Source organism: Chlamydotis macqueenii, chromosome Z (assembly GCF_036417535.1).
Source record: "Chlamydotis macqueenii isolate bChlMac1 chromosome Z, bChlMac1.mat, whole genome shotgun sequence".
NCBI classification, from domain to species: domain Eukaryota; kingdom Metazoa; phylum Chordata; class Aves; order Otidiformes; family Otididae; genus Chlamydotis; species Chlamydotis macqueenii.
The window spans coordinates 73,039,472-73,054,865 of NC_141593.1; the positions used below are offsets into that span (position 1 = coordinate 73,039,472).

At 36.6% G+C, this 15,394-nt stretch overlaps 1 protein-coding gene across 1 annotated transcript in view; it reads right to left on the minus strand.

Annotated features, from left to right (window-relative positions):
• Positions 1-275: 275 nt before the first annotated feature.
• BDP1 (BDP1 general transcription factor IIIB subunit) overlaps positions 276-15,394 on the minus strand; it is a 55,935-nt gene continuing 40,816 nt past the window's right edge. Inside the window, exons 31-42 of the mRNA XM_086770248.1 lie at positions 14,286-14,369; positions 13,389-13,620; positions 12,253-12,404; positions 11,458-11,599; positions 10,696-10,882; positions 9,424-9,484; positions 7,685-7,874; positions 6,706-6,922; positions 5,770-5,812; positions 4,632-4,926; positions 3,054-3,294; positions 276-2,695 (exon numbers count right to left, since the gene is read on the minus strand). Coding sequence (XP_086626374.1) covers positions 2,567-2,695; positions 3,054-3,294; positions 4,632-4,926; positions 5,770-5,812; positions 6,706-6,922; positions 7,685-7,874; positions 9,424-9,484; positions 10,696-10,882; positions 11,458-11,599; positions 12,253-12,404; positions 13,389-13,620; positions 14,286-14,369 — 1,973 coding nt within the window. The 3' untranslated portion in view covers positions 276-2,566. The remainder of the gene's footprint in view (positions 2,696-3,053; positions 3,295-4,631; positions 4,927-5,769; positions 5,813-6,705; positions 6,923-7,684; positions 7,875-9,423; positions 9,485-10,695; positions 10,883-11,457; positions 11,600-12,252; positions 12,405-13,388; positions 13,621-14,285; positions 14,370-15,394) is intronic.

A 15,394-nucleotide genomic window follows, 5' to 3' on the forward strand; every position in this document is an offset into this window, starting at 1 on the left:
GATGTCCCTGCTCCTTGCAGGGGGAATCGACTGATGGCATTTAAAGGTCCCTTCTAACCCAAACCATTCCATGATTCTATAAAAACAAAACCACACAAATGACAACAACAAAGCCTCTGTTACTGTGTTCAGTCTGCAACCACCACACAAGCACTGGGTGCATTCCCAGTGCTGCAGCCAGAACTTCAGCCATTCATGCAGCCCACACTTCTGTTAACTTACTGTACCTATGAGCATTTAAAAACTGCAGCTGTTCTAAGAAATGGAAACAGAGGTAATATAAAATAATTTATTCACATAATTTACATACAGAATATGACTACTTTCTTTGAAACAGAAAGCTTATATGCGATGATACAAGGTGTTGGACAACTCTAAGCAAAGCAGTCTTATGACACATATTTGTAAAAATGCTAAACTAATAGGCATTGAGATTTTACCGATCTTTTCTTGTATCCTTCACCATTATAAAGCTTTCACACGCAGAACACAAAGTTGTCTTATCTCTATTCAAATTAAACTTGTTCTTAAAAAAAAAAACCTCTAACAAAGTGCATGTGACTTACTGCAGGGGAAAAAAACCCACAAACATGTAGCCCCAATTAACAACATAGATAAGGCACCTTAAATCTCAGTAATGAAATAGTTGCCCCCACCCCCCCACTTTGTAATATGAATGCAAACTAAAATGGACGCAACTAAGTGTAGAATAGTTATCACCTCAGAAAGTACTAAGGGCAATTATTTTATAGCCACTCCCCACAAATCTATTTTTAGACTCTATCAGTGCAAGTGATCTGAACATGCCACGTGTATCAGGAACTAAACACTTGCATACATAAAACAGTATCTACAAGATATACAATACATGGAGCTTTATGTATAGATTAATCAATTCCATAATGTTTACAGTAAGACAATATTTTGATAAACATTTCAAGTTAAATGGATTAGGCAAAGCAAAAGATACTGTCTGAACAGAAACTGGTGGTGATAGTGGGTTTTGGGTTTTTTTTTTTTGTGGGGGAGGGGCGGTAGGGAGGTTGGCAATATGCTTTCAAGTTACTTCACACTTGGACTGTTAGTCCTTTTTCGGTCACCTTAAGATACTGCTGCTAGCGACATTTTGATGGACAGAGGCCTGATAACATAGCAATTTGCAGTAACAGGAACTTTTCTGTGTATTTTTTCCTTACTGACAAAACTTTAAAGGCTCCTTTCAGAAGCCTTGCCAGTAACTTCTGAAAAGGCAAACATTCTCAAACTTCATCAAGCATTTCAAAATAAACGAGTAAATGATTAGCCAGTCCAAAGCTGAAGATAGGTTTCTTGAAAGGATAACAATACCATTAAATATCAGTTTCACTTTCATAATAAATAATTTCTTTTGCAGAAGTACCTGCTGGTATTAAGTAACAGGAGAAAAATTTTGACTACTTAAATCTACAGACTAATTTTTCTGTAATAAGGAGTTTCAGAATAAATACTGAATCTTTCAGTAACCACCTGACTTTGAGACTGCATGAACCTTGTTACCTCATCAAGACAACCTTCCTGATGAGGCCAGTAAGAAATTAGACTAAAATCTAAAGCTACACCAGCATTTTATAGCGAGTTACAGTACACGTAGACATGCAACATGAGGAAAACCATTCAAATTCAACTGCTTCAGGCAACCATCTTGTATAGTCATGGTTTAAATCAATGTGCTACTTTGCACAAGGGAAAACAAGGAAGTCAGAGATACAGACACTTACATGTAAAACCAAGGAAAAGAAATGGTATCTATCCCCTTGTTTTCAAATTTAGAAGGAAATCAGCATTTATACCAGGCAACATTAACCTCTTCCTCCTACTCCAATAGGACAGTTGCAAAGATTAACATTATGTAGCATCTTTTAGTAAATTGTGTTTTTCTGGTTGTTCTCAATACATTTTTAAGGAACTAAACCCATTTGGCTTTTCAGGTTAGAATCTTTTAATTTATGTAATTAAAAACTCTTACAAAAATACGTAATTTGGAGATGCTAATAAAAATACTTGCAGTGCTGAACATATCTTGTGTATTTACTACACTACTTCCAGTATTTGCATCCTAATCTAGAGAGATTACACTATACATTAAAGGCTCATTCCTCCTTATAGCGTACTAACATAACATACTTCACAAAAAGAAGTAAAGAACTTGTATAACCAGTACCACAAGCTTTAGCATGAAAATTCAAAGGGATACTTGTCACAAGATTAAGCATTTTTTCATTGCACTTTTCTGGAAGATAGTCATGCATCCATTATCAGCGTCTAAACAAATGAAACTATTAGCCAGCAGCCGCTGGTCTGGTCCAACGACATCAATGTAGAGGGGTTTAGATTATGTCAATATTTTAAAAGTATCCAGGTTGCTTCAGGAGGAATCTGTTTTATCTTTATGGAATTTTTTAACAACAGCTTGGCTGGCAGTAAGCATGACATAATAAACATCAGAAAAAAATCAGAATGTTTAAAAAAATATTAGTTTCTTGTTGCATTATACTCTCAGATCTTGGGTTTTTATAAAGCCAGTTTGCTACTCTGGATCATCCACTTCCATAAAGATGTCACTGAAAAAATACTCTGAGATTCTCATTGGCTCTTCTTCCTTCTCTTGGTCTTTAGCACAAAGGGGTGGCTTCTCAGATGGCTTGTTACTTGGAACCTAATAGAAAAACAAAAGGCTGCTCTTAACAGTCTTAATCTGTTTGTGAGTGTATATGTATGTGTGTGTATATATATATATATATATATATATGCATTTGAGCTTCCAATTTAGAAAGTTTAGACAAAAAATTCAGAGTTTACTGAAAATGGGAAACAAGAAGATACACGCGCAAAGAAATGACGACTCAGTTTCCTTATAAGTTTCCTAGATATGGAAAGTTGAGATTTATTCACTGGAACAAATACCTGCCTCAAAACATAAATGCTACACAAGCCCATCTACCCGTTCCTTAAACAACTAATTCAGTGTTCTTCACATCTCAAAAATGCAAGGGCATTTAAAAGTAAACACGTACCGTAACTGCAGCATCAGCAGCTACATTCTCATACTCCACAGATGACGATGTGCTTGTAGAGGGCAGGGAACAAGACTCCCTATCATCCTTAGTGGATGGAGTGGGTTTTTTTAGACTTCGCTTTGGAGTCACGATCCGAGGTTTCTGGATCTTCCCTCTATTTCCTTTGGCATCTTCTGCAGATTCAGAACTACTTTTTTTGCAAATTAAAGATAGAAATCCCAATGGTTTTCGTCCACCCCTGTTCAAAAGAAATACAGTCAGGATGTCACAGGATTGCTCCATAAACAGAAGATGTAAATAGTATTACAGGAGTCCAACTCATTACACAGGAAACAAACACAAACCTATAAGATCTATGAGAATTCTAAGTAAAAAAAAGTCATATTGAATATTTTGTGTAACTGAATATTCTGGCACAAGAGTTTTTTGAAGAGTTACAGAGACTCTTGACAATCTCCAACCCTGATAACAGGATCCTACTGTTTGCTACTAAAGCAGAGCCTGTAACAAGCTACCAGATCTTCAGAAACAGATTGCAAGAGCAGGAATACTCCTAAAGAACGAACTGAAAAAAAGCATCCTTCATGTAATCAATGGAAAAAGAAACCCAGTTCCCAAGGACAGGACCACACCAGACTGTCTTCAACATCAGAAATAAGACTATCTGCTGCAGGATTTCAGTCTATTAACAGCATCATCCCTAGTACCAGTGAAGTCACAGTGGTGAGGGAGGTACAAAGAGTATTAACTTCTCAGGTTGTTGAGAATGTACAACTTAGAAAGCAAACTTCAAGGCAAGGATTTTGACGTTAATGTGTCATTACCCAATTGCTGTGGATGTCCCAGGTAAAAATAACCAATTTTGGTACTCACACAAGCATAATGAAACAGTAAATGACAGGATCAGAAGAGACCAGTGGAACACCACAATCAAAATCAGTGAATGCAAGAGCAATAGAGAGCAGGAACTCAAACATTAAACATTATAGAAAGGTATATTGAATTAAAAAAATCCACAGTTAAATGGATAGATAAGAAGAATATCCTCTGAGCTGTCAAGATTGAAACTCCTTTGGGGAAATGACGCATCTTAAGTTTGTTTTAAAAATCCAGTGTGCTGAGTACTACATCAGTAACAAATCTTATTGGCAGAAGGACAAAAATCAAAACAAGTGAATGGGTGTATATATCACAACATTACACTGAGCTAAGGAAAACAACGATTATCCTAAACCCATATGATGGCCAATGGATTTCTGCATCACAAGAGGCATCTGTCAGTGTCTAAATAGACATACCACACGTCAGTAGTGTCCCTTCGTGAATCTGCTCATTTAATGAATAAAATAATTCAAATTTAAAAGCAGACAGTTTGATCCTTTCTTATGTCTGAAGAGGACAGATCCTGTAACTCTTAGCCATGTAGGTCACAAACAGTGGTATTGCCTTTCTTGTAATACTAAGTGGAAAAAGGATATAAAAAACTCGATATGGAAACAAGTTTTGGTTTTTTTTTTCTGTTAAAAAAAAAAAAAAAAAAACAAAAAGGCTGACAAAACATTATTGCATAAATACCTGAGTAATGGAGTTTTTGAAGATGATGCTAGGCTTCCAGTATGTTCCAGCTGTCCAGATTCATGCATATCGCCTTGCTTTCCTTGTCCACTTATTTCTTCTTTTCCTTTGGAGGTTAATCTAGATGTCACCTCCTCTTCCTGTTTGGGTGCTGAATTCTCAAGTGGTGCTTTCCCCAAGTTCTCCAAAGTCTCAAGCTGGCTTCTCTCAGCCAGTGGTGACATAGACTCAGACACCAGAAAAGAGGTAAGTACTTTTTCCTTTGCTGAAGCCTCTGTCTTTTGAAAAGGATTCCCTGTAAAAGGAGCTGAGTCATTCAAGGCCTTCAGTTAGTTAACTTCAGTGATAGCACAACAGCCCAGAAGATGCGTGGGATGTTAAGATGGTTTGTACCATTACAAGAGAAGAGCTGAATTTTTGTTTCTTTTTTGTCATTTTATTTTTTGAATTCACCACTAAGAATTAAAAGTTTGTGGTCTACTTTTAAACTCTGTAAGATCTTACAGATGTTATGGTGTGGTTTTACAGCACAACCCTCTTCCCTCCTTTACAGCACACCATAGAAGTCAGTCAAGTAATCTGGCTGTTTAACATACAACTATTTCTCTTTAAAATCTTTTTCAGGGACAAAAAGTAGTTCTCCAAACCGTTTATGGGCTCAGATAATTCAAGATTGCATTGTCAGCAATTCTACTTTCCCTCTGATTCTTCAGAGGCAGATTAAGCTTTCAAACAATTATATTTTGCATATATTTTTAAAGAAACAAATACAAAATAAAACAAAAATATTTTTGCGTAATATGGTTAAAGTATCTTTGGTTATTAGGGCTCTCCAACAGGTGGAAATATTTGCTTAAGAAGATACCATGTTTAGTCCAAAAAAACCTCCCAAATGTCACAAACAGATTAGCTACAGCAATATTTTTAGAACCATTATTAAATTAGCAGCCACTTACATAATCCAACACATCTAGTTTATAGCAGAAAATATGGAATGGTGGTATTAGGGTATTAATGGGAAAATTAGTTTCTACTTTTACGTTAGTTAGCCTCAGACGGGACTATTTAGTTCAATGACAGCTAGTATTAAAATGTGATGTATTATGCATTTACTTTGTTTTACTTTAACTTTACCTACCAGAAGCTGTCACTGGAGCACTTGTGGATTTAACTGAATAACCCTGTATTTTTTAAAAAAGAAAAAAGTTATTCCTCTATTTCTCTCAATATAGAAGAGACAATAAAACCTGATAAAGTCATATCACGTGTGTACAGTTCTAAGAACTGGAATGATACAGAAGACTACATCTTTGGTACAGTACCATTCATCACTTATCTCATTTCCTGAGCAGGCTTCTCCATGTGTTCTTATGACCAATGACTCAAGACAAAGGTGTCAAGATGAGAGGTTGAAGAAGGAAGAGGACTGTTATCCAGTCCTTCCTAGAAAAGCTGTCTTAATCATGTGGTGAATTGTCACTCATTCCTTCACCCAGACACAGTACATAATCTCAGCCAACTCATAAAAATTCAAGGTAGTCACTGGCAGAGGCTTGGTTATATTCTAAAAGCACAGAAGGAAGCTTGAAACATGCTGGCCAGGTTTTTTTGGCAGCTTATTCTTTTAAATTAACACCTGCTATGTTAAAAAACGGTAGAAACATAACTTCTTCATGTAACAGACACCTTGAGGAATTGTAACATTGTTCAGTGAACTTAGAGGGTCTGCTAGTCATCCAATATACATCCAGAGCTTCCTCTCCTGCAACATCATTGTCGGAAAGGCTGTGGTGAATGAACCAAATAAGACATTACCAGTCTGCCTAGTAGGAAGCCTAATAAAAAAACCTGACAGCCTACAGGTTCTCAAAAAAAATTAATACTAAATTAGCAGCCCAAAAACTGTTGTAGAATTCAGATTAAAAAGCAATCTGTGGGTGTTGATTTTAAGTTGTACAGGCAGTAAATTTTTAAGCAAGTGACATTGTTAAACAATAAATATAATTAAAATGTTCTATTACATGTTATGCTTCTAACTATGCATAAAGACTCACTTACCAAATTACCATCTCACCTTATAAGTGGTTTCCAAGTTACCTTCCACTACAACAGCAGACAGAGTTTTCTTGGCAGGAGGAAAATCATTCTCTTCAAGCTCAGCAGGTGACCTTTTTTGAGTTGTCTGCAAATTTGGAACGGGCTCTACTGATACACTCTCTAGCTGTTTGGTTTCCATACTACTGGTTGAAGGTGTAGTAAATTCATCAGCTGCAGTTGTCAAGGATCCAATGCTGTTTACATATAAAGTCATTATTGTGACTGTACAAGAAGTCAAAATTTACCTTGTTGCAATTGCAACACATCCTATTCTTCAAAATGTCTTTTTCCTTTGATGTTGGGTTTTTGCCTCCCAAACTGAAGAGGGGATTTAAATTAACTGTAGTGCCAAAATAGGAATTTTGGTACATTGCATTGAGGAGTACTCCTTGTAAAAGAAACTCAAACCCTTTGTATTGCAGTACTGCAAAACAGTTATTATTCTGTTGAGTAATTAATTTGTTGGCTTTTTCTTGCTCTTCTGTCTTTTGAACATGGCACAAATTCAAGAGAATTACATCTGAATTTATGTCCACTGTTTATCATGTTCTCCAGAAGAAAATCTAGAGGAGCAATTAATTAACTGTTGAAGTACTGTAAATTACAAACATGCTTACATTTTTCATTTCAATTACTTTTCATTCTAAGTATCCATGGCAGAATAGACTCAGGTTGGACAAATGAAGACTACTACAAAGGAAGACTTGCTTTAAAGGATAAATCAGAATTAAGATTGACACCAAAATTCCAGCTAAACCACTAATTTTAAAACACTGATGAGATCTTTCTCAGATCTGATTAGAGCCCTTTTCACTTTCTTAATTCTCTGACTAGTCTGACAAAATTATTTCCTCTTGCCTTTCTTCTTTTGAGAAGTTCTAATCTATAATGCACATTCAGAGAACAATCAAGGTTCACAAAACGTGTTTTACTTTGCTCAAAAATAAAGCATTTACCTCTCCGCTTCAGTCATGCTTGTTTCACTTGTATTTATGGGGCTGAGAAGTATTGGAGCTGGTAGTAATGGTTCTGAAGTTTGTTCCAGCAAAGCAGATGCATCAAACTCTCTTGAGTCAGCTGGGATTTCCACCAACGTTAAAATGAATGTCTGTTCCTCCTCTGGACATTTATGATCATCATTCACTACTATAATTTTTTCAGGGAAATAAAGAAAAAACAAAAATCTATTATTAGAGTTTGAAATTACACTGTTCTCTTCGTGCCCTCCCTACCTGGAGTAATTAAATTTTAGACACTCATTTCACCAGAGAAAAAGGCACGGGGGATATCCTTGGGACAATATGCTTGCTTTCTTCTTAGATGAGATACGCATTGTCACCCCCTGGAGCCTATTCATTACGGTGGAGTCCTGATGACCATTGAAAAGGAAGAATATTAAAAATGCCTGAGAGGGACGGAGCTTTTACAATGGGTGTTCTAGCATTAAAGAACAATTTGTAGTTCAATTAAACTTGTGTAATGGTGGTCAAATGGCCCTCTGTCTTTAATTGCAACTGTCAGGTATGAAGAGTTAATTCTTTAAATGGCAGGAGTCTGCTGTTTTGATGGTAAACACAAGGATTTTTTCCCCTCACTGCAGACTTGCAGAAGAGGATCTGAGAACTATAGTCTTGAATTTAACAAATGAAAAATAGAAATAATTTAGTCAACAGACAGACATTAACAGATAACTGCCAACTACCATTCGTCAGAATGAATTTAAGGAGAGAACATTTGTAAAGTTTTCAAAAGATGGAAAACAACAGTGCTGCTCTCATTCTTGATGATGTAAAGCTGATGTTATTCCAACCACAACTCACTTTGGTTCTTTATCTAATTAAACATGATTTAAGATGCTCTGTCCCAAGATCCTTGCAATAACAGAGCATAAAAACAGATGTCTAAGAAGAAGTATTAGCCCTGTCTTTTGCACATGCTCAGGAGTTCCGACTTTGGACTGCAGTTTCCATGTAAAGCAAGTATTCTGGGCTTCTGACACAGTGATTTTTCCACACCTTAGACAAGTGTTCATTCCAAACCAACTCCATTTTAATTTGTTTTAGGGAAATGGAGCCATTACCTTCATACCTTTCATCACATCTAATCAGTTAGGAGTTAATCTGCTGACTCACTACAGCTAAAGAAGGAAGTCTGGTTGTCTTCTTCCTTTTTCTTCTGCTTTTCTACTTTCTCCTCTACTCCATACTTGCACACTCCAGCCCTACTACTCATGCAACTCTGACACTGGCATTCACTCGACAACTTCATGAGCCACTATAGCTCACTAAGACAGTGGAAAACTACACAGGTTCTCTTCCTCAGTCACATTAAATTTTTGACTGATAAGTGAGTCAGAGGCTCATAAAGAGCTCTAACAAGTGCTAAACCTAGCACGCGGTAAGCAGCAGCAGCTCACAGCAGGGAGGAGAGAGCAAGAAGTTTCCCTTCCACCAATATTAAAACTTAATAAAGTGCCATTCAAAAAGTTCCCAAGTCTAGTTTGTGTTAATGAAATGTAATGATAAGAGGCTAGGGAGGGGAATGGCACTGTGCTGTGGGTCATTATTCTTGTTAATGAACTAGATTGATGAATCATGTCAATGAAAACATCTTACATTTTTTAAATTAATCTTTGCATAACCACAAGTTACGCATGTGTGGGCTTTTGCTAACTGAAAGTATTAGCACATTTTACCTGAAGTCTCTTCTGTGCTGCTTATGTATTGTTGTTGAGAATCCTGAGTACAAGCTTCCTCCTAGAAATAACACATTTGAAATAAAATAAGTTAATAAATCTGAGAAATAACTTTAAAAAACAGGAAAGAGACAAAGCATGTCAAATGCTGAAGAGACAAAAAAATTCTAATGACATAATCATAATTGTGTTTTGTCAGCTTTTACTTCTAGCTGTTCTGGGTTGAAGGATGTTAGCCTGACAAGGACAAGAAACTCTTGGGCAACATAAAATTTATATGCAGCTCCTTGTCTGTATTGATAGTTTGTCAAAATAAATTTATGCTTCCTACAGTACAACTCTGTCAGAGATGACTCACATAATAAATTGCTCCATGGCACTAAGAACACAAATTTCCCCAACTATTACAAAACCACAGAGTATCAAAGAAAAACACCAAGCTCTGCAACTCATCTATTGCTTCCTTTTTATGGCATGTACCTTTGCTAAAGTGAGGAATACTCCACTGCAAGTTGCCTCTTCTCACACTCTCTGCCAGTCCTGTAAGAGTCAAATAATTCTTGCACCTTGTTCTAACATGAGATCTGCCTTGACAAATAAACAGGTTGCACTGGGGAAACAAACTACTACCCATCAGCTGTTCCACAGCAACTGCATGTACACTGACCTCAGGAAATACTAGAAAACCTCAGGGAACTGAGAATGAACCTTTCTCTCATGAAGAAATAAGATGCATCTCATTTATACTAGAACAAGGATACACAAACAACTGCAAAGAAATGGATATGAAAGACGTACTGTTTGTCCATGATAATAAACATGTAAAATTCTTAATTGGGTTTTGAAATACAAGGGAAAGAGCGTAGCAAAATATGAAGTTTGTTTTAAACAAAGCAAATGAAGGTGACAATGAAAATGCTGCATTCAGCAGTGACATTTTAACTTGATTTTAATCTAAACAAATATAACAGTAAAAGGTCAGACTGAATGAATACATGAGGCCTAGAAAACTTCTTTCATCAAAGCTCTTTAAAAAATTGCTCAAAATTTTGCTAATCTATTTATCACTCATTGCTGAAATGCTATAAAGTAAGTCTTGCAAAGATTAAGTTTGTCTGAAACATTGTTTGATTATGCCTTTGCAAAAAGAGAAAGTTTTATTCACTACCTGAAATATTAGATCTTTACATTTTTTTTTCACTGAAAACCTCTTCCTTTACAGAATTTCAGAAGATGGGCACTTCTGGATTGCAATTTAATTAAGTTCTTTACCTGAATAAAGTTGATTGTGCATATATTGTGCTCAGGAGGACAAGGATTTTGCTCAGAAAGTCCATCTCCAGAACTTTGATTTGGATAATCCTCTAGTCCGAGTTGAGATTTTTCAGGTTTTGATGATGCTGTTACAGGTCTCAAATCTCCTGAATTTCCACAAGCATCCCTCATCTCTTTTTCTGTTCTGTAAGATATATCTAGTTAATTTGAAACCAATTTAAGATATCCTGTGCATGGGGTAAATTCAGTATAATTATTTATTTAATATGAAGCTTATGTAGTTACAGAGAAACAGAGCACTTGTTTAAAAACTGCATGGTTCTACTAAACAAAATGCATAATCTTTGAAGAAGTCTACATAAAGCATTTCAAGAAAAATCCTTCACCACTAATTGAGACTTTACTACTAAAAGCATGACCAAGCAGGAAGCCTTACACACTCATTAACATTTCCGTATTGATCAACACCTTGACATTCTCTTTCAGATGCAGTTTCATGGGAGACAATTAAACGGCAAGGTGTTTATTAAGTTTTGAAACAGCAAACATAAGTTAATGTTTTACCCCCAAAGGCTGTAGGACAACATGCAAGAGAAAAACCTTAAAAATAAGCCTATATCGCACACTTAACTGGATAAACACACACAATATCTGTAACCAGACTGTTTCCATCACAGATGCATACTACATGTGCACTTCAGCTGCACATTTTAAAAGACTTTATTCCTAAAGTCAGTATAAACTGATGATTCTTCCTACCTCTCAGTTTTGTCTACTTGCTTGGTAAGTTCCATACTTCTAGTTGCAAAATCATGAAGAAGTGAAGAATCACCTGCAGCTGGTCTGACCTGTTCTTGTTCCACCTTCTGCATTTCTGCAGTACCTCTCAAGGTTGCAGACGCTTAAGATAAATAAGAATAAAAATTAAAATATTATGTGTGTGTGTGTATATATGCATATTATTTTTATAAACTTTTGTATATTAAAATATATATATGTAGATATATACATAAACACACTTAAAATTATTAACAATTATTAATAAAATTATTAACAATTTTGCTGTATATGTACATGTCATAAAAATGAGACATATACACATATCTCGTCTTGGCTTTGGTATGTTGTGCATTTTGCCAGTGATATGAAAGTAATGAAGAGTTTGAAGACCACCTGTTTTTGTAACTGCTTTAAGAATACCAAAACAATTCTGTATACTTCCCGTTCTGGTTTTAATAGAAGGGAAAGACAATAGAAAAAAGTATACTGTATTTCTCTAATTAGCAGTCCAGTAACTTAAGGGCTTTCTGGGTAATTTAAGACCTGCACAGAAAAACTGCTACTCAGATTTCATTTAGTTTTATACTTAAAGGTATACTATAAAACTATATAAAACTATACCATAAATGGATCCCTTGTGTTACAGTGGCAATGCATCATCTGTGAACATGAGCAGAATGTGAAGACTACTTTCAGACACATTTCATTCATAAAGAGATGTGGATCCATCAGAAGAAACCATTTTCAGAACCCTAGGATAAGAAACAGGCTTACCACTTTGAACTTGCTCTGGTTGTTCCACATCTGTATTAAGTGAATTCTGAATTGTATTTTCATTGGACCTCCATACTGCGAAGTCTGGCTCAGCCTTCAGTAGGCTGCTGCTTGTCAGTCTCATACTATTCACTGTAGGCAAAGAGGTATCACTGCAAGTAAAACAGAAAAATGCCATCAATATAATTCTTGATTTTTCACAGACAGTTGTGAGATTAGTACTTCCAGCAGACATCACTGTGCAGAGAAGAGATAAGAGAGAGTAGATGAGATGATGAAGAGCTGAAATACAGGCTGCAGCTGCCAGAGGAGACAGCAGGCTATTTGGCAGATAAAAAAAAGAAAAAAAAAAAATCATCTCTGAATCATAACAGGCAGGTATACTGCAAATTAGGATGTTCCCTACCTATAGAAAAAAAAGAATATTTAAAAAACATTACAAGATCAGAAATCTAACACTGATCACATAGCACTAAGTTCTGGTTAATAACATTATGAAAGAACTACTAGACTTGAAGTAAAATATCTTTCATTGTAATTTTTCGGAGGAGTATTATCTGATAGTTTGTTCAAGTGATCAACAAGATAAGTAGTCTTTCAAAAACTACAAAATGATCACCAGTAGGTTTTTTCTGGAAAGGTGTTTCATCACGCTGTTTCAACATTCAGAAATGCTTGAACAAATTAAAAAAAACATAAAGCATTAAAAAAAACATTATGATAGAAGATCAGCCAGTTCCTTGACATCCTTTTGCTCTCAATCTTTGATCTTAAGTGACACTTAAGCAACTTGCCTTGTCCTGATTAGCTGTGAAGTACTTTGGGAGAATGAGGTTGGTAGTTAACAGTGATCCATATGAACTAAGTTTGAATACTCTTTTCTCCTCCACCTGGGTAAACTTAAGTTTAGGAGTGAAGAACAAGTTCTACATCCCTAAAATGATATATCAACATCTCAAAGTCGTCAGAAAGAGACAAAAGGGGTTTTCTGGATTACATACCAAATTACATAAACTGAGAAACCTTTGCTAAAGCAAGAGCGCTTGCAATTCAATAAAAATGCCAGAAAGAATGTAGCAAAAGTAAGCAGTGCCAGAGGATCCCTCTCCCTAAAGAAAATGAAGTAGTGATTTAACCTGGTATCTGTAGCATTTTTCTCAAAATAATCTTCAACATCTATTCTTGTGTCAGTGCTTTGATCCTCTACATTAATGTTGCTTCCATCCTCAGAAGGGACCAATTCCTTCATAGAAGTGTCTGAAGAAAGTAAATACGGACTAGGAGTTATATTTTGTTTGAAGTAGGCGTGGGTTACTAGGCTATTGGCCATGTCCAGCTCATCTGGAGTGGGTAACATGTGTATCCATTCTAGTTAGAACAATAAACAGAATAAAAAAGCATAATTTAGAAGACTCAGGTGTGGCAAATACATAAAGCTATTTTAAAGATCTTCAACTTCAAACCTCATTTAACAAAGTCTGCATTCTCCAAAGATGTAAATTCAAATCTCAGGTAAATGCAGTTCTAGTATCACACTTTTGATAATAAGAATGCAGAAACTAACATTCAAACCATGAAAGCAGATAATAAATTCTAAATAAAAGTCTACAAAAAACTAGAATAAACCCAAGTAATTTCAGGTTGTAGCTATTTAGGTGGAAAAAGCTATGCTTCAGGTTAAAGGCCTGAAAAGACCACTGATAGTTATGGTCATTTAAGCCTGATTCCTTTCTTTTGTCCAACTTATGTGACCAGATTAATTAAAACATCCTTCCTAAAACAGGTCTCAGAAACATTTTTCTAGCACAGCGATGCAGGTGGCAGTATCCAGTAAGGTGCCTTACTTTTTCCAGCCAACCTGCATTGCCTAGTTGTACTATGCATTAACAGTTCAGCAGGAATAAAATCATAAAGGACCCTTGACCTCCTGCTATGCAGCAGAATGCGGAAGAGCTTTGCAGCCACTGCTCCATTCCTCCTTAGGTGGACCCAGAAAGTACAAGCAAGGCTTTGTCCCATAAATCAGATCATACCTTCAGTGCTTGTTTTTAACTGGAACATTGGATCACCCATTGCAAGTAAAGTCATGGCAGCTTCAGTGCTTCCATCATTAACTCCTGCAAAGTTGTTCACACATGTTAAAAATCACAAGTACATTAACCAGAAATCCGCTTATCCATATTCAAAAAGCATTTGACACTATGATCATTATAGTGAAGCATATATTTTTTAAATTGTTGCCAAGATCAAGATGGTTGTAGACAGACAGCAGTTCTCATCCACTAAATTCAAACTATTGTAAAAACACTGAGGAGCAACATTGTTCCCTTTAATGGTGTACTGGGTACAGACAGCAAGGTGTTGGCAGCAGTGGGGCTGCCCTGGACACAGTCATCTCCAGGTGACTCACTGCAGGGCAGCGGTCAGCCTGTCAGCCAAGATGGTGACACCTTTGGGAAACATTTAAGGGGAAAATGTTGCACAGCAGTGAAGAATGAGGGAAAAAGTGTCAGAAACAACCCTGTGAACACGAAGGTTGGTAACGGAGGAGGGGGAGGTGCTCCACGCATGGGAGCAGAGATGCCCTTGCAATCTATGGAGGAGACCCTGGTGCAGCAGGTAGATATCTGCTGAAGAAACTGCACCCTGTAGAGGACTCACGGTGGAACAGACTTATTCTGAAAGACTGTACCACATAGGAAGGACTCCACACTGGAGGAGGGGAAGAGCATGAAGAGAAAGAAGCGGCAGAGATGAAGTGTTAGGAACTGACTGCAACCCCCATTCCCCAACTCCCTGCACTGCTTGAGGGGAGAAGGCAGAGGAGTGGGAAATGAAAGTGTGAAGTTGAGCCTAAGAAGATGAGAAGGGGAAGATGTTTTAGTTTTTGTCTTTCCTTCTCACCATCCTGCTCAATTTTGTTTGGCAACAGATTAAATTAGTTTTCCCCAAGATGTGTCTGTTTTGGTAAGTCATCTCCTTGTCTTTACCTCAACCCAGGAGCTTTTCCATTTTATTTTCTCCTCTCACCCTGCTGAGGAGGAGGACTGGGAGAGCAGCTGGGTGGGCATCTTGCAGCCGGCCAAGGTCAGCGGGCCACAGATGGAAAATAAACATTAACAGTTTCATCACAGAAATGAAT